At 35.7% G+C, this 20025-nt stretch overlaps 1 protein-coding gene across 2 annotated transcripts in view; it reads left to right on the forward strand.

Annotated features, from left to right (window-relative positions):
* PGM2L1 (phosphoglucomutase 2 like 1) overlaps window positions 1–20025 on the forward strand; it is a 64658-nt gene that overhangs the window by 34358 nt on the left and 10275 nt on the right. For both annotated transcript variants that reach the window (XM_007109098.4, XM_028500849.1), the window contains exons 2-7: window positions 5905–6072; window positions 8292–8398; window positions 9113–9197; window positions 12628–12711; window positions 18535–18728; window positions 19583–19772. In XM_007109098.4, the coding sequence (XP_007109160.1) occupies window positions 5905–6072; window positions 8292–8398; window positions 9113–9197; window positions 12628–12711; window positions 18535–18728; window positions 19583–19772 (828 nt within the window). The remainder of the gene's footprint in view (window positions 1–5904; window positions 6073–8291; window positions 8399–9112; window positions 9198–12627; window positions 12712–18534; window positions 18729–19582; window positions 19773–20025) is intronic.

Consider the following 20025-nt stretch of genomic DNA (forward strand, 5'->3'; position numbering starts at 1 on the left):
ATCTGGTACATAGCCCTCTGCCTTTTCATCTTGTCTATCTTTCTGTGAATGTGGTTTTTGTTCCACAGCCTGCAGGATTGTAGTTCTTGCTTCTGCTGTCTGCCCTCAATGTATTTTATTTTATAGTTTATTTTCTACTTTTGGAGTAGTTAGCATCTTTATTTCCTGGATATGATTTTTATATTCACTCAGTGATTATTATTCAGCTTTTATTAAACCAATTATTATTAAGTAAATCTCATTTTATATGACAAGTATAGTCATTCAGGTGTTTTATCTAAGCTAATTTAGCTTATGCTAATTTCTACAATTTTTTTTTTTTCTGCGGTATGTGGGCCTCTCACTGTTGTGGCCTCTCCCATTGCAGAGCACAGGCCATGGCTAACGGGCCTAGCCGCTCCGCGGTATGTGGGATCTTCCTGGACCGGGGCACGAACCCCTGTCCCCTGCCTCGGCAGGCGGACTCTCAACCACTGCGCCACCAGGGAAGCCCTCTACAATTTTTTTAAAGATGGTGAAATTAAATTTAGAATTACACCAAAATCTTTTTTTTTTTTTTTTTTTGTGGTACGCGGCCCTCTCACTGTCGTGGCCTCTCCCGTTGCGGAGCACAGGCTCCGGACGCGCAGGCTCAGCGGCCATGGCTCACGGGCCCAGCCACTCCGCGGCATGTGGGATCTTCCCGGACCGGTGCACGAACCCGTGTCCCGTGCATCAGCAAGCGGACTCTCAACCACTGCGCCACCAGGGAAGCCCCAAAATCTTTTTTTTTTTTTTTTTTTTTTTTGTGTTATGCGGGCCTCCCTCCGCCGCGGTCTCACCCGTCGCGGAGCACAGGCTCCGGACGCGCAGGCCCAGCGGCCACGGCTCACGGGCCCAGCCGCTCCGTGGCATGCGGGATCCTCCCAGACCGGGGCGCGAACCCGGCTCCCCTGCATCGGCAGGCGGACGCGCAACCACTGCGCCACCAGGGAAGCCCCCCAGAATCTTTTTAAAGGGAAAAAAGTTATTGGTTTTAAGAGAGTGTATTTTGGACTCAGGAAGCATCTGGTTTGGAAAACATGTTCTGCTTCAGGACTCTAGACTTGGATCTCCAAGCTGGCTGACCCTCAGAAGTAAATGTCAGTTGCATTCACCCTTCAGATTTTCAGATTGCAGTTTCCTGTTTTAACTTCCATCTAGAAATAAACTTAAATTTTTTTCTCTGTAATTAATATAAAACTGATATTTATTGTTTAGACACCCCTCTCTGTCAGAAGCACTTAAAAGTGTTACAGATTTGTAATTTTAGGTATATTGGAGTTACTAAAAACTCAATTTTATATGTTGTCGCCTCTTTAGATGTTTAACAATATTAAGATTTGGAATTGTTAATATATGTTATGTTCTTTTAGATCTGTTCTAATCTTCTAAACAATGAGATTCATATTTTAGATTGCTTTTAAGCTGTTAGGTTTAGTAGTAGAATATTAATAGAGATTCAAACTGTATAAGAATTATAAAAATACTAGGTTTATAAAAGTAGTAGGAAAGAAGATTTACAGGTGAATGCCTCATTGGCAAACTTGATTTGTTTTATTTAATGACAGTTACATACTTTTTAATATACTTTTATACACATTTATATTTGTTATGCATAAATAATACAGAAGCCCCCTAATTATTAACAGAATAGGTTCAGAAAAGCTTGGGTGAGTCCAAAATGAGCCTTCATAAGTAAATGCTAATACTTTCATTTCATGGCAGGCAGAGTTGGTGTGATTTTGGGCTGATGTGAGCTTTCTTCACAGTTATGAAAGTCTTTAAGAAGTTAAGTTTGTTAGAAGAGGCACTTCTATATATTTAAAATGTTGCCTTTTTTGTAAATCAGTTCTTTCACGTTTTCTTTGAATTGGGGCCTTATGGACCTACAATATGGAAAAAAAAAAAAAAAAAAAACCTCCACACAGTATTATGTAAGAAGACACTTTCTTGTCTTCATTTCAGCCGTATAAAGTTGCAGCAATCCATATGATTAGAACCAAAGGAAAATTTTTGGCATACAGGTAAAATTTGAAAATAATGCATGGCTTTAATTCTGTATTTTTTAGCTTACTGATTCATACTAAACAACCAGCTTCATTTCTGATGAAGAATAGAACATGCTAGTAGTCACTAAAATTTCTTTGGAGTTTCTTCAGGGTTACTTTTTTAGGGTACTAAAATTATTAGGATTCTAAAATATGCTAGTTAAGAGCAAATTTAGTTCAGATTGGATACATTTACTTTCTAAATAATTAATTTTCATTTTATATAGTAGGTCAATAAGTACATTTCTAAGAAGTATGTAAATCAACTTTCCTACTGACTTACGTTTTAATTTTAGAGGTGCTTTTTTTTTTTTAACAGTTGAACAGTTTTCTTCTTTTTTTGCTGATAAGCCTTCTCCTACTCTCAAGTAATGAGTGAATTGTAAATAAGGGCGCACACTTAGAAAGAAAACAATAATTTGTATTTGAGAAATCGCCAATATATGTTTTATAGATTCAGATCTTAATAGCTTTCTGTGGGTAGGAAAAAGAGAGTAGTTTGTGAGGTAAAAAGTATTCATGTAGATACACAAGTAGTAGTTTTTCTCAGCCACCATGGATATCTATATAATTTTTACCATAAAATAAGTAATACATACATAAAATAGCCCATCAGAACCAAGACTGTACAATAAAAATAATCCTTTCTACCTCAGCATTTGCCCCTGATTTTCCCCTCATAGATAATCACTATTTGTAGTGTCTTATATTTGCATGGAGTATTTCTAGAATTATACATAAGTATACATATACATCTTTTTATACAAATTTAAACACCTTATATACTCTTCTGCTTTGTCTTCCTTTTCATTTAATATATCTTAGTTCCTTGTGGAAATAGTATTTTTTTTAATAAATTTATTTATTTAGTTAGTTTTGGCTGTGTTGGGTCTGTTGCTGCATGCAGGCTTTTTCTAGTTGTGGCAAGCAGGGCCTGCTCTTCATTGCGGTGCACGGGCTTCTCATTGTGGTGGATTCTCTTGTTGCGGAGCACGGGCTTTAGGTGCACGTACTTCAGTAGTTGTGGCACGTGGGCTCAGTAGTTATGGCTCGTGGGCTCTAGAGCTCAGGCTCAGTAGCTGTGGTGCACGGGTTTATTTGCTCTGCGGCATGTGGGATCATCCCGGACCAGGGCTTGAACTTGTGTCCCCTGAATTGGCAGGCAGATTCTTAACCACTGCACCACCGGGGAAGCCCAGAAATAGTATTTTAAAAATAATTTTGTAATTCTTGAGAATCTTCATATATTATACTTTATAAAAATCATGGTTATTTGAAGATTTTAACAGTAAAATACAAATGTAATTTCATCATCCAAATGGAAAATATATGATAATCATGGCTAGGAAAATATATGATAATCATGGCTACATAGATAGACTTTTAATTATGTTTTTAAATGTTTATAACATCAACATCTAATTTAATGTCTAGCTATGAAATAGTAGAGAAATCTGACTTTAAAGTAGATGTCAAATGACTGTCACCTATAGTCACTTAGCTCTTTTTACCATAAAGATTTGCTTATTTCTAATGCATCATGATTCTTTACCCATTTTTATTTTTCTCCAATTTACAGGCTTTTTCAGAACCAGAAATTAGGTTAGAACTGGTTGTGATGTATAACAGAAAATAGAATTTTTAGGACCTACTCTAGTACTCTAGTAGCTGTGCAATAAATATTAGGAAGTATACTCAGTAACCTAATAGCATTCATGTCTGGTGGATCATTTTTATATTTATACAGCTATAATAAAAAGGAATATATTTTGCTTTGTAGCTGGAGTTAAATTATTATTAGAAGCATTATTAACCTGCCCTACATAATTATTTTGTTTATAGTGAGATGGTATAGGCTTTAGAGCCAGACCAACCTGGATTCAAATCCTGTCTAGACCTCCAGTATTAGCTCAGTGTTACGAGGCTCCTTCTCTAAATCTTAATCTCTTCATCAATACAATGGTAATAATACTACTACCAGTAAGATACTGCATTGAATATTCTTATATGAATGAATCTTGTTCATGTGAAGGTATTACTGTGGACAGAGAAATCTATGGGCCAAAAGGCATATGCAGTTTAAATATTGATAATTGCTGCAAAATCACTCTAAAAAGACTATCCCAATTTCAATGTAACTAACTGTATGACACTGCCTTGTACCCTCTATAGTAATGAAGTTTTTCAGTCTTTTCAATTTTTGTCTTTCTTATAACCTATTTTTAAATGTTAACTCTCTTCAAGTCTCTGACCTCTGTATCAAATCTGGCGATATCTTAGACATTGGAATAATATACAGTAGCCCAGATAATCTTATTGTTTAGATTTTTCTCTTAATAGCTATTCATATTTTAATGTAGGCTCTATATTTGTTAGTTTGTGCCATTTATGAAATAGAGACTCCTTGAGTCAAGGCTCTCTCTGTGTGTGTGTGTGTGTGTGTGTGTGTGTGTGTGTGTGTGTATACACATTTTTTTTAACATCCATCTAGTTTAAGCAGATTACAATTCAGTTGATCAAAATTTCCATGGCTTTTCATTAGTTTGTGGCATGTCCTCTGGTTACTTTAATTTCCACTATCCCCAGAATACCTTTTTGTTTAAATTATATATTAATATGATTTTTTTTCTTTACAAGTACAAATATACTCTAATATTTAGCGTCTTTGAAGTGCCTTGGTTTATCATTCTGAATATTCATTGTCATTATATAGACTGTAGATGTAGACAATCTATGCAGTTAGTATGGACTAAATCCATATTATGTATGGTATGGAAGAGAGAAGTTATGCTTTACCTTATTTTCTTATTATTTGACTCTTTCTCCTAAAAAGAAAATACTGGAAAATTACATTTAAGTTTTATTCTTATTGTAATTGCATTTCTATTCAAAACTTGCTACTTATTTGTGAAGCACTGTTTTCAGTTATAGGCACCCTGAGCTTTATGAAAATAAGTTGAAGTATGTGCTAATGAAATACAAACCCTAAAATAAAGATGTTGGCATGTCTTGCTTCACAAGCCAAATTTGGATTGAATTTTCATTCTCACTCTTAACCAAGTCCACATTTAAGACCTCTTCATGGTCAACTTTTGCTGTAGATAAATTGAACGGTTTTCTGTGACTTTAAAGAGCAGTAAGGCTTATCTGGCCAATTTTTTTTTTTTTTATCTGGGCATTTTGAATTACAGATGTTTAGGAAGTAATTAGTAGGCATGTTTTGATGGCATTTATCTAATAGCTTCCATATTTCTTTTAAAATTTAACATAGACTTTAATTGATATCATTTTTGACTAAGAGGTTTATTTTGGATCCATAGCTCTTGTCAATTTGTTAAAAAATTTCTTGAATATATTATTTTAAAAATATGACAATTAGAGATATGTAAATCACACTCAATAGGGTCTGGCCTCTTTGGGGACTCAATAAATGGCAGGTGTTTTTTTATTATACATACTAATATTAATAAGTAGCACTGTGGAATTTATAGTCAACGTAGAACCTTGTTATGTATGAATAATACTTATTGCTTCCTGAGAAGGGCTTCATATTAGGAGTCTACTTGTGATCCTGATTATGTTGGTTTTTTTTTTTTTTTTTTTTTTTTTTTGCGGTACACGGGCGTCTCACTGTTGTGGCCTCTCCCTGTTGCGGAGCACAGGCTCCAGACGCACAGGCTCAGCGGTCATGGCTCACGGGCCTAGCTGCTCCGCGGCATGTGGGATCTTCCTGGACTGGGGCACGAACTCGTGTCCCCTGCCTCGGCAGGCGGACTCTCAACCACTGCGCCACCAGGGAAGCCCCTGATTAAGTTTTAATGCATCTTTTTTATAGAATCCCAAGACAAAAGAGCAAATTGAAAATCTGTTAAGGAATGGGATGAACAAGGAGCTGCGAGATAGACTTTGTTGCCGAATGACTTTTGGGACTGCAGGACTTCGTTCTGCTATGGGGGCAGGATTTTGCTATATTAATGATCTTACAGTAATACAATCAACACAGGTAAGTATTATAAATTATAATATGTGTACTTTTATCACTCTGTTTTTTTGCTTTATAAATTAGTTTCTTTTCTTAAAAAAAAGAACAAAAGCAAAAAAAGCTTTATATCCAGCAAGATACTCTCTTGTAAATAAAAAATGTAGAATAAATTCTGACCTTTGGTCTTGCACAAGACTGATCTTAGAGGTCATTTATGTATCTTTAGAGTCACAGACTGACTTTCTTATTGAATTATTTTGGTTGCCATTGTCAACTTCTTGACAATGTTACTTTGCATTTGAAACCAGGAAATGGATATTGACATTTCCATTTAATACAAAGAAACAAATTTAGATAGAAAGAAGGTGATTGCTTATTTTGGCATATGGCAATTGATAAAGGTTAACCAGAGTATTTGGAAAATTTAGTTGAAAATATTTCCTTTTAACATGGTTTTCCGTATATTTTGAGAGTTAAGACAGTGTTGATATGATACAATTTGTTTTATTTCTCCCCATTTTTATGCAACTTATTCTAGAAACAGATTACTTTCTTTCCAGTGAATCATCCTTACTGTTTCAAGGAACTCCACTTTTGAGGCCAAAATGCATTTAGCATATACTAAAAATAGTTCTGAACTAGAGAATTGCTCAGTAGATATAATTCTAATTGATACTGCCAAACAGTAAATCACGTTTAACCTTATTCTGAGGGAATTCTCTAAATCCAGGGGCTAATGCAGGGGATCAGGAACAAAGGATGACAAGATGACTGAATAGGTAGGATACTTGCCTCCTCCTGCCCCCATCCCCTTTCTTTTCTTCATCCAGAAATGCTTCAGTTCGATCTTTTTTGTATGTTGGGTTTCCTTATAAGCTTTCATTTTAACTGAAGATTCCTTGACTTCAGAAAAAGGAGTGGAGGAGGTGTTTGAAAATCAATTTCTACAGAAGTGCAAATTTTTACAGGAGTTGAGATTCCATTATTTGAAGTGGAAAAGCCAGATGGAATCTAATTCTTAAACCCTAGTTTTATTCAGAACCTATGTATATAGAGGGATAAGAGAAGATGGATTTTTACACCAGAGAATGAGATTCTGTGAGGTTTTAGGATAGTATCATCGTTCGAAATAAATAAGTTGGTGAAACTAGTCAATTGGGGCTATATTGCGTGCATGCTTGGGCGCACACACACTCGTAGGGAGTAGGTTAGGAAGAATAATTATACTTGAAAGAGCCATGAAAGAAGGGTCCAGAAGTCACTGGGGTCTCATTTGGTGCTGCCACATAGTTACTTAGAAGTCCCTGCCATATAGTAGGTCTTCAATAAATCAGTATAACATAGTTTTGGTTGAATGAATGGCTTTGGGTAAGTCATTAAATGGAGCTTCAATCTTATTTTGTTTCCTCTATTTTGGAAGAAATGTTGAAAGACAGAGACAAAATTAGAACTGGCATCTTCATTTCTTTCTTTTGGGGGTTGTTGTGAGGATTAAATGTGGCAACGTCCGAGAAAGTAGTTTTAAAAGGACTGTAGCAATATGAAGTGTTATTTTTACAGACGGAAGTGTTTATTAGAGTTAGCAAATCATTCATAAGATAGTTAAATGGTGTTTTGGCTTATTATTGTGATATTTTCAATATTAAATACTCCATTTCATTTTTTTGTCACCCTTGACTGCAAATTTTCCTCGTTTATGAGATTTTCTTTCTGTGAGATTTTAAAACTAAAGAATGGGATCAGCCATCTTAAGAAATGCTCTAATGAAGGTTTATGTTGCTGATTTTAAATGTTTGTGTCATAAATTAGATCAAATCTTCTGGTTAGCTTCAATCTTATGATTTAGCAAGGCCTAACATGGTCAAAATTTTGTTCTCTAGAGCCTTAAGGCAAGAAACAATTTCTTTTGGCTCTTCTAACAAGTTTTTTTTGGTTAGCATTCTGACTCTCATGTCCCATCTTTTTTTCCCTAATGTTTTATGTATCATATTGGATTTAAGTTACTTAATTGATATTTCTGTGGTATTAAATGTGTCTGAAACTCCAGGAAATAGGTGTTTATCATCTCACATTTGAGGATTGAACATTGTTGTTCTCACATTGGTAAACATGGGCAAAAGGAGGAAGCCAGTTCCCTGAGAGCCAATAAGGGGCACACCACAAATAAAAAGTATAGCCCTTAAATCGTAGAAAATGCAGGCATTAGTCAGGAATTAATTTTCTGTGTTTATCTGCTTCAGGGGATGTACAAATACCTTGAGAGATGTTTCTCAGACTTCAAGCAAAGAGGTTTTGTCGTTGGGTACGACACCCGGGGTCAAGTAACTAGCAGCTGCAGCAGCCAGAGGTACAGTGTTAATTGTTTCAGAGATTAAGCTGGATTGGAATAAAACCTTGAAAAAAATGTTATGCCCAGTTGTAGGATTTCTGAAACAGGAAGCTGTCCAAAAAAATGTGATCACATGCTAATGTTTATTTTAGAGCTGAAATAGAAGGATTTCAATGATGACCTTTGGTTTTTACAGAAAGGAGTAAATTTCTAAATGTTTAGAGTTAGTGTTTAGAATGACATAGACTATGTGATGATTTTAATATTTTGGCAGAGGCACTGGGTAGGAGGATTATGTAACTTGCATTCTCTCATTATAGTCCTAGTTGATTAGTTTTAGGGTATTTTCACACATAGATAATCATGATATAGTGATACTTTTTCTTCACGGGGTAAATAGGCATATTGTGTTTATCAAAGTCTCTGGTTTCACTTTCTTCCATGTTTTTTGCCTTTTGCATGTTTTATTTCTTATTAAAAGAGCCATCAGAAGATGAATGAGAAAAAAAGAAGAAATTTAAATGTCAATTCTGTTCCCTGTTACTCCTTTTCAAAAAAATCTTATTTAACATTTTAAAGTTGGAGCATGAATCTTAAATAACTAGTGATTATAAGAATCGGTTGTATTATGCTACTGTATATTCAGAATAATTGTAATGCATTTATTTTATGGGAGGTTGGTTTTCAAAAAGTATGTAAAGCTAAGGACCAAGTGAAATCTCTTTTTTTTAGGCTTGCTAAACTCACTGCTGCAGTCTTACTGGCCAAAGATGTTCCTGTGTATCTTTTTTCAAGATATGTTCCTACGCCTTTTGTAGTAAGTGTGTTGTATCACTGATTGTACAGAAAAGATTGAAAAGATTGCTCTTGAAAAGATTTCTTAAATCAAGCAGGATTAAAATCTTTGTCATGCATATAGTTCTGTATTAAGTGATATGAAGGACCTAAAGAAAACAAATTTTGCTCTGAATTTATTTTCATTCAACAAGCATGTGTTGAACCACCTAAGAATTTGATCTATAACAAGTTGACAAATCCACAGTCAAGGTGGGATATTTTAATACTCTTCTTTCAGAAACTGATTTATCAGGCAGGCAAAAATTATTACGGATAGGTTTAAACACACAATTAGCAGTGCTTAATCGTGTGTGTGTGTGTGTGTCTGTGTGTAAACCCTGTATTCAGTGATGGTAGGACACTCATTCTTACCAAATAGGGTCACAAAGGAAATCTCACAAATGACAAGAGAATTGCTTATTAAGCCATAGCCCTGGACCCCAATGCAATAATATTTAAAATAAAGAAACCCACAAATCCCCATATGTTTGGAATTTTAAAAACACATTTGTAAGTAATTTATGGATTAAGGAAGATATAATGAAGATCAGAAACTATAGCCATCCTTGCTTTGCATGGTAGTGCAGGACTATAAAGATAACTGTGTAAGCTAAAACCATGCAAAGCCATGTTAGTTATCAATGGGGGAAATTACGATTGTTCTGTGACCTTTAAAATTTTTTGTCAAAACCTTAAATATACCTTTTCTCTTGATTAAAAATGTACAGAGAAAAGAAAAAAGTAATATAAACTAATATTTATTTGCTACTCTGTAATTTAAAACATTAGAAGTGGCAAAACACTTTAGTGTTTTATTTCTTTGTAATACAGTGTATCAAGACTGTGACCAGTGCTTGCTTCTTGTCATATAACTTAACAATATGAGTAAGCATCTTCTCTATGCCTTGCTGAATTATCATACTTCTTTCTAAGTCTGGATCAGCTCCCCACATTTTATCTTTTGTATTTTCTTTCTTTCTTTTTTTGGTTTTGCTGTGCGGCTTGTGGGATCTTAGTTCCCCAGCCAGGGGTTGAACCCAGGCCCTCTGTAGTGAAAGCATGGAGTCCTAACCACTGGACTGTCAGGGAATTCCCTATTGTTTGTACTTTCAGTATCATAAAATGTCTCTGAGAATTCCTTTTTTCACCAGTATAACTCCCTCTGGGACAGCTTCATCCCTTTCATCACAACCACATCCTTCATTTATATCCATACATTCACCTTAACTAAGCTCATGGGGTTGCACATCTAGAGTCTCTTGAATGACAGCAGTGTCAACGTTCCCAGTTATTTCTTCTATAACTCCATTTATGGTCGATTCAAATGTCACTTCCACTGTTATCACTTTTGTTTCTTTGCTGCACTTTCATCTTTGTTGGCCAATTCCTTCTTTCAGTTATCCATTTTTGCAAAATTGTCACATGGGTATATCACTGGGAGATGAGGCAACACAGCTACATGCTTTGCTGTCTGTGAGAGAGCTGACTAACAGATGCACAGTGACCAATCACTGACAGACTTGATGACATGATTGGTTACTAATCATGATGGATCTCTTATATACATAGTTATTTCAGACTGAAGAGTTAGCAGCCAGGTTTGTACTTGATGCAGTTACTCACAGTATAGCATGGTAACTAAAATTTGAGCATGTTGTTGGGAGACTGGTATTATTTAACTAAAATATGGTATCAGAAATTCATGTATACTGGAACTTTGCAAAGCAAGGACTGTCTGTATTTAAAACTGAGCAACAATGAAAACAATAAATAGCAAAAACTATGAGATATAGCTAAAGCCCTACTTAAAGGGAAATTTATAGTCTTAATGAATATATTAGGAAAAAAATTTTTAGAATAATGAGCTAAGACTTTAACTTAATATGTTAGAAGCAAAACAGAATAAATCCAAAGAAAATAAAAGAAATAATAAAGATATGAGGAAAAATCAATTAAATAGAAAATAAAGAAAAGAGTGTATCAACAAAAGCGAGAGTTGGCTCTGTGAAGAGACAATTAATAAAATAGACAAAGCCTTTTGGCAAGGGTGCTGAAGAAAAAAAAGACAAAGAAAGTAAAAGAGTGAATAATAAATATATAGCGATTAAGAAAATTACAATATTCTGAATAACATAATGCAAATAAATGTGAAACTTAGGAGAATTGGCCAATTTTCTAGAATAATTAATACATCAAAACTGATAAGAAACAGGAAACCTGAATAGACCTATAACCACTAACGAAATTGAACTGGGTTTTATTTATCTTCTCAAAATAAAAATGCCAGGTTCACATGATTTTGTGGGCAAGTTTTACCAAATGTTTGGCCATTAGATAATGTCTCTATAAAACTGTTACTAATGATTTATTGGAAATATACGGAGTGGCTCAAAGAATTGAAGGAATTTCTAAACAATTAGCTCTAACGAATGACAGAAACCAGGGAGGGCCCAGAAATGTAGAACATTTATGTAGGAGTCTGCCACTGGGTTACCATTTCCAGCTGTAACTATGTGTTGGCCTTCCTTTCTTATTGCAGGTAGACTTGCTCTAGCTGCTAGGGAAGTTATTTTTAGCACCCTTTATCACCATGTCTTTGAGTCAAAAGGCAATCTTCCTTGACTACCTATAGCAGAGACATTTTCGAGAAAGACTCTGACCAGGCTTGGGTTGTGAGTTAAATCTCTGAGTTAAATTATCAAGGGAATAGGTTACTCTAGTCAGATCAGGGTCACGTGTCCACCCACCCATGGCCAGGAGGAGAGAAGTTGGATGTGATGGTAGAAGGAATATGGGGAACATCTTAGGCAAATAAATAATAACTGCAAAGAAAAAGGGAAATTCAACTTGGGAATTAACTTTGGGAGAGATGGTAAATTGACCTTTATATGCTATAGAGGCCACAGAGTATATGTAAATATCTTCAAATTGGAAGGCAAGAGACCTAAGTTCTTCTCTTATATATTCTCCCTTATGATTATGTAATGTTGGATAAACAGTATACAGTGTGTAAAATATGTAAAATATGATAGATTAGATGATTTCTTAAATTTACTTCCAGGTCTAATATTTTATGATTTATTCCCCTTTCATATCTTCAGAGTCTTGTGGAGTATCTGGCATATAATAGGTGTTTGTTAAATATTTGTTAAATGAACAAAATAATTATAGGACTAAGTTAAATGAGACTGGAGGGGAAAAAAAACATTTAGTCTAACAGTTAGGTGGTTATTGATGACCTAATATTTAGGTGGCTTTAGTTATATCCCACCCAAGGAACCTGGAGTTGATTATTGAGGTTTTAGGCTATTTATATCTTAATGTCTTTTCCAGTTATTTAATCAAAGTTATTCTTATGTCAAATGTATGAGTAGCTAAGAAACAAATATTTATTGTTATTGTTTTTTTAGCCATATGCAGTCCAGGAGCTCAAAGCAGTTGCAGGTGTGATGATTACTGCATCTCACAACCGCAAAGAAGACAATGGATACAAGGTAAACCTTGGACTCCTCATCTTTGGTCATTTCATAGTTCTTATTTTATTTAAATTATCTGTGCTGAGTATATTTTCTACAGTGGGGAGCAGGGTTAGACATTGGGAACAGACAGATAAAAACATTGAGGCTACCCCTCAAAGAATGAGTATCCCTAATGGCCCTTATTACGTTTCAATATGTACTATTACAAAAGTCTCTCAAAGGTCTTTTTACTTCTGATATCTTACTGCCTTTGATTTCCCCAACCCATCCCAAATCCACCCTCTCTACCATTTCAGAAATAAAGTCATTTTGTACCAAGAACTTAAAGAATAAATGGGAGTTTGATGGAAGAGAGCCAGAGGAATAGTATCTTGACCTCATTCTCCTCTCCCTCCAGCCTTCTGCTGTGACTCCCTATTGGCCACAGGATCTATTTGATGTGTCAGGCTTCATGGCAGAAAGCAGGGTGGCTCTGGAGGGGCAAACAGAAGATATGGCACAGTATTGAACCAGTGTTTGGGGCTCCTAGCTGATGAGTCCATGATCTTATATGCTTTTTTCATCTTGTATAGGGAGACTCCAGGCACACTAAGCTCTGTTTTACTGGGGAAAAGAATATTTAATACTAATCTAAGATTTTGGCCCTGGCCAGCTATATGGGTAGTGTTACCATTTATAGAGGCAGGGAAGAATCATAATTAATAAGTCTGAGGGATTTGTGGGTCAAACAGGCAGCAATGACCTGTAGGCAGTTGAATATGTAGATCTGTTGCTCAGGGGAGAAATCTGCGCTGAAGTTACAGATTTTGGAATCACCGTACATATTGTATTAGAGCATATAAGAATATTTGGAAATTCTTTATTTGGATGAGCAGCCCAGAGACAGTGTAGGTTAGAAAAAGAGGTCAAGAATGGAACCCTAGGGAATATCAACTTCAAGTGAAGGGGGAAAGAAGAGGAGCTGGAGATAGGACAAAGACCGGAAGAGGCTGGTATGATAAAAACGAAAGAGGTAAGGGAGTTGCAAGGAGGGAGAGGTCAACTGTCAAAGAGAGCTAAGAACCCAGATCTCTCCTCTGAGCATCAGACTCCTGAATCCATCTGCCAACTTAATATCTGTTGGGATGCCTAACGGACATCTCAAAATTAGTGTCTCCGAAACAGTGATCTTGATTCCCCCCAGACCTGCCACATATACACCCAAATGTGTTCCTCCCCCAGTCTTATCCATCTCTGTAAATTCACACTACCACCCACCTAAACAAAAACCAAAATTCATTCTTGATTACTCCTGACATTAATTTACTAACAGGTTCTACATATTGTACATATACATCCAAATGTATAGGTACGTATAATTTGAGATACATATGTATCCATATGTATCTACATATACATCCAAATATATGTAGAATATGTTTACTTCTGCCAGTACCTTCTACCTCCACTGTTCTAAACCATTGTTGTCTTCGCCTGAACTACAGCATCTTAGCTGGTCTCTTCCCTGCTTCCATTTTTCTCCCCTGCAGTCCATTCTTCACCAAGCAGCCAGATGATCTTTTAAAATATAAACAGGGCATGTTAACTTTCCTGCTAAACCCAAACTGCTTACCTTGGGGCTTACAGGACTGTCTCCTGCCTGCCTCTTCCACCTGTTTCATTCATTCTTCTCCTGTGCTCAGTACATCCCAGTCACACTGCGGCTCCTTTCCATTCCTCCAGCTCCTTCAGTATACCAAGCCCTTTTCCCACTCTGAGCCTTTTGTTTGTTCCTCTGCTTGGATTTCTCTTCCCCAAATCTTGCAGATTTGCTTATTTTCATCCTTCAGGCTCCTGCCCAGATGTTGTTTCTGTGAAGAGACCTTCCCTGGCCACCTTATCTGAAGTGGCTTCCCTCAGTGACCTTCTCTTCATTTTGTTTATTTCCTTCACAAAACTTATCACTATCTGTAATTACCTGCTTTCTTTACGATGAATTATCGTGTTTGTTTATTGACTTGTTTGACTGTCCCTAACCCATTCCCCAAAATAAGCTCATGGATGGAGGGACTTTGTTTTGATATTTACTGCTATTGAACATACTTGTCACATAGTAGACCCTCAAAGATTTTTTTTCTTAAAGTATTCAATATAAGCACAAGTTAAAAAGTATGAAAGTTAAACAGTGTAAAAAGTTAAACAATAAGGAGTATTTCTCCCACCCTCTTCCCCTAGTATCCCTTTTCAGAAGCAAATACTGTTTCTGGTTTTGGTTTCCTTCCAGAGAGTCTATGCATGTGTAATCATGACCAATCATGTATTGGTCACTCCTCTTTTTTTTTTTCCCCATAAATGGCAGAGCACTATATATAGTGTCCTGCACCTTGGTTTTTTCACACAACAGTGTGAAACAGCCTTAGAGATCATTTTCTACATCCGTCCATCTATAGATAGATAGGTTTGCCTCATTCATCTTTAAAAACCTATATAGATGAGTCGTAATTTATTTAACCAGTCCTCTGTTGATGAATATTTCATCTGTTTCTGATCTGCTACTTACAAACAGTGCTACAGTGAATGTCATTCTACATACATCTTTGTTCATATGTACAAGTAGACTTACAGAGTCAATATGGAACAGCAGTTAAGAGAATTATGGGGTGGGTTTGAAACCTATCTCTGCCACTCAGCAGCTTTGTAACCTAAGGCAAGTTACTTAATTTCTCTGTGCTTTAGTTTCTCCATCTACAAACTGAGAATAATAATAGAACCAACATCATAGGGTGCGAGTAAGGATTAAGGGAGATAGTGCATGAAAAATGCTTAGTATAGTGTCTGCCTCCAGTAAATAATAAATGTTACCTATTGTTTTTATTCTTATCTATAGTTGCACTGCCCAAGCTGATAGCCACCAGCTACCTATGGCTATCAAACACTTAAAATATGACTAGTCTGAATTGAGATGTGCTGTAAGTGTGAAATACACACCAGATTTCAGACAGTTAATACAATAAAAGAATGTAAAATATATGACTTGGATTGTGGCTCACATTATATTTCTGTGGCCCTGCTGAGCTATAAATTTCTAGATATGAAATTTCTGAGTCAAAGGGACTATGAAATAAAATTTGTCATTCTCTATTCAAGGTGGTGGTTCTGATACTCTCACCAACAATATGAGGGTCTTTATCCCACACGGTCCATTATTGTATTATCAAACTTTTTCATCTTTGCCAATCAGATATGTGGAAATGTTATGTTTAATCTGTACCTGTCTTATGAGTAAGGTTGAGCTTCTTTTCATGCATTTATACGATATTTGTGTTCCCTTTCCTGAAAAGTCTGTTAAAGGTTTTGCCCACTTTTTTCTTGGGTAGTTGCTCTTTTCCTTGTTGATTTGTAGGAACTCCAAAGTATCTCTCGGTCATCTGTTTTTCAGATATTTTCCCCCCATATTATCATTTGCCTTTTGACTTTATTTATGATATTTTTCCATGCATGGTATTATGGTATTTTTTTTCCATCTGGAAAAATTATTTTGGCATTTTTATTGGTATCATATTTCACTGTACCTTAATTTAGGGAGGTTCAATATTTTTGTCATATTATTGTGTCTCTTTATTCAAGAACAGAATGTATCTTTCTATTCTTCCAAGACTTCTTTTAGACCCTTCAATAACATTTTAAAGATTTTTTATCTTTTACATTTCTTTTTAAGTTTATTCCTGGGTATATTTTGTGGCATGGATTTTTCTGTTACTAAATCAGGTAGGGATACTTTCTGCTGCAGGTTCAGAAAACCCACAAAAGTGGCTTAAGCTGATAGGAATTTATTTTTCTCACGTAACAAAAAATCCAGAAGTATGTGGCTGCTGGCATGGTTCTGTAGCTCAGCGTTGTCGGGTCTGGCACCTCTGCAGTTTTTTTGGCCTTTTCTTCAAGCATGGCCATTATATGTGTTGCTGTTCCTCTAGGCATCACATTCACATACAAGGCAGGGATAAAGGCCAAGATGTTTTTTTCTCATGTTATATAAATTTTCATAAAGAGCCTTCAGGGCCTATGGACAGAATCTTGTTGGTTGCTTGGAATGTGGGAGCATCCCTTAAGAGCAATTTTTGGTTTTGTTTTTTAAATTTCTGCAGGAACCGCAGGAGTTTCACTGACTGGGAGCAATTTCTGTGTCAATTTAGATCTCAGATTTGAAAATTTTTAATCACCCAGAACTTAGGAAGAAACAGACATGTTTCCTCATCATCTTTCAATAATAGTGGGCAGAACTTTTTCTGTTCTACATTTCCACTAAGAGGGGCATCTCAGTTCCAATTCCCTACCTTCCACATGGGCATTAAAACTCAGGAGCCGGGGCTTCCCTGGTGGCGCAGTGGTTGAGAGTCCGCCTGCCGATGCAGGGGATGCGGGTTCATGCCCTGGTCTGTGCTCCGCAACAGGAGAGGCCACAACAGTGAGAGGCCCGCGTACCGCAAAAAAAAAAACAAAACAAAAAACTCAGGAGCTGGATAAACGAACAGTTCCCAAACCCCAGGTGGCCACAGCATCAGCCCACAGCTTTATCACTCTCGTTTTCCATTCTTTCCTTTTTTCCCACTGCCTGGAGTTTTCCCTTTCCTTCTTGTGAACCAAGCTGTGCATTTTAGATAATACTTTTTCTACTTTATCTAGCATTTTGAGGTGTTTAAAGAGTGAGAATTTTTAGGTCATGTAGTCTACCATATTGCTTGGTACAGAGTTTTGTACATAGTATATATTCAAAAGTATTCTTCTTTCCTTCATTCAGGATGCAGTAGAAGGGATTCATGTCAAATACATGGGAGAAGTTGGTATAGATATTCTCTAAGCAGAGTCCCTTCTAACCTTGAGATCCTGTGAATTATAGAAATACATTTTCTTGCTTTTTTGTTAACTGTTCCTACTGTCTTGTTGATCAGGCTGCTTGACAAACTGACAACTTAATGAAATGTATTTTCATTAAATACTGAAAATACATATACTGAAATGTATGGAATAATTAGCATGTTAACTGTCTTTCCTGGAATAGACTTTATTTAGTGTGACATAAATTCTACTTTAATTTATAGTTGAAAAATAATTTCTTCTTTATCATATAACAGAACCATTTTATAATGCTAAAATTTCATAGTATCAAGTTTTATGGATACTCCATGGTTTCCTAGATCTTCTTTAGTATATATTTAGCTATATATCTAAGATTATGATTGTACATTATGGTATATGCATATTTTAACATTGTCATAATGATGCCCCGATTATATTTTACTTGTATTGTTATTAAAGTATACTTCTAAATGAGAAAATAATACCAGATCATTTTATTGAAAAGTCCCTGTGGAATCATTACTATCAATATCCTTAGGTATTTATTAAGTTAGTCCAGTGTTGACATTTTCTACTTGATTAGTTTAGTATGCTTCTTTTTTAAAAAAAATTTATTTATTTATTTATTTTTGGCTGTATTGGGTCTTTGTTGCTGCCTGCAGGCTTCTCATTGCGGTAGCCTCACTTGTTGCAGAGCATGGGCTCTAGGTGCGCAGGCTTCAGTAGTTGTGGCACGCAGGTGCTCAGTAGTTGTGGCTCGCGGGCTCTAGAGCACAGGCTCAGTAGTTGTTGTGCACGGGCTTAGTTGCTCCGCGGCATGTGGGATCTTCCCGGACCAGGGCTTGAACCCGTGTCCCCTGCATTGGCAGGCAGATTCTTAACCACTGCACCACCAGGGAAGTCCAGGTATGCTTCTTTTTAAAGTCAAATATCTCTACTGTAGCTAAGAAAACATATGGCCAACATTTCAAGTAATTATAGCTGTGTTTACCTATCATCTAGGTTTATTGGGAAAACGGTGCTCAGATCACATCTCCTCATGATAAAGAAATTCTGAAATGTATAGAAGAATGTGTGGAACCCTGGAATGGTTCCTGGAATGATAATTTAGTGGATACCAGCCCACTGAAGAGAGATCCTCTGCAGGACATTTGTAGGAGATACATGGAAGATCTGAAAAAGATCTGTTTTTACAGGTATCCAAGTGGGAATATAGGATAATATTACCTTAGCATAAGATTAACAAATAAGAGAAAGCAATAGGGATAAAAATGTGTTGACTATTCATTATATTAAAATTATCGCTAAATATTACTATTCATAATAGTTTAAAAGTAGAAATAACACAAACATTCAAATACTCATTAACTGATGAATGGATAAATAAAATGTAGTGTATCCATACAATGAAATATTATTCAGCAGTGAAAAGAAATGAAGTACTGTTGCATACTACAACATGGATAAACTTTAAAAATAGGCTAAGTGAAGGAAGCCAGGCACAAAGGACCACATGTTGTATGGTTACATAGATCTGAAATGTCCAGTGTAGGCAAATCTATAGAGATAGAAACAGAAAGTGTATTTAGTGCTACCTATGGCTGGGAAAAATGGGAGGATTAGGGTGTGGTGGCTATGGGGTATGGAGTTTTTTGGTGGGTAATGAGAATGTTCTAAAATTGATTATGGTAATGGTTGAACAACTCTGTGAATATAGTGAAAACCATTCAATTGTATACTATAGATGGATGAATTTATAATATATTAATTACCTCTCAATAAAGCTGTTAAAAATTAGAGCTGAATAGATATATTCACTCTATATAAGGTGAGGAAATTTCCTCTAAAATTTGATTTTTTCCTTACCTATTTCCATAGTTCTGTAACTATTCCATAAATAGCTAACACTATTTTTAGAAAATATCATGGCTTGTTGAATATATTTTCCTTATCCTAGCAAAATAAATTTTAGCTTTTTCTCTAGATTATTTTAATTATACCACAAGTAGTGAGTTTTATGATACTGACTGAATGATATTTTCCTTTACAGGGAATTAAACTCAAAGACCACCTTGAAATTTGTACATACATCTTTTCATGGAGTCGGACATGACTATGTGCAGTTGGCTTTTCAAGTATTTGGTTTTAAGCCTCCAATTCCAGTACCAGAACAAAAAGATCCTGATCCAGACTTTTCTACTGTTAAATGCCCAAATCCTGAAGAAGGGGAATCTGTGCTGGTATATTTTTTCTATATTTAAATTATTAGTAGTGTATTAAACTTTATCATATAGCTAGAACTCTTTGACAATTCAAAGATTACTTACAAAAGCAAAAACCACTTTAGTTTACATCTTTTAAATTATATTAGAGCCATATATTCTGTTTTGTTTGAAATCTCTATGGTGGATATCCCTACTTCTAGGCCTATTTTAAATTTAGCCAAACTAGATTAGCAGATGCAGACTATTATATATAGAATGGATAAAAAAC

Source organism: Physeter macrocephalus, chromosome 16 (assembly GCF_002837175.3).
Source record: "Physeter macrocephalus isolate SW-GA chromosome 16, ASM283717v5, whole genome shotgun sequence".
Lineage (NCBI taxonomy): Eukaryota > Metazoa > Chordata > Mammalia > Artiodactyla > Physeteridae > Physeter > Physeter macrocephalus.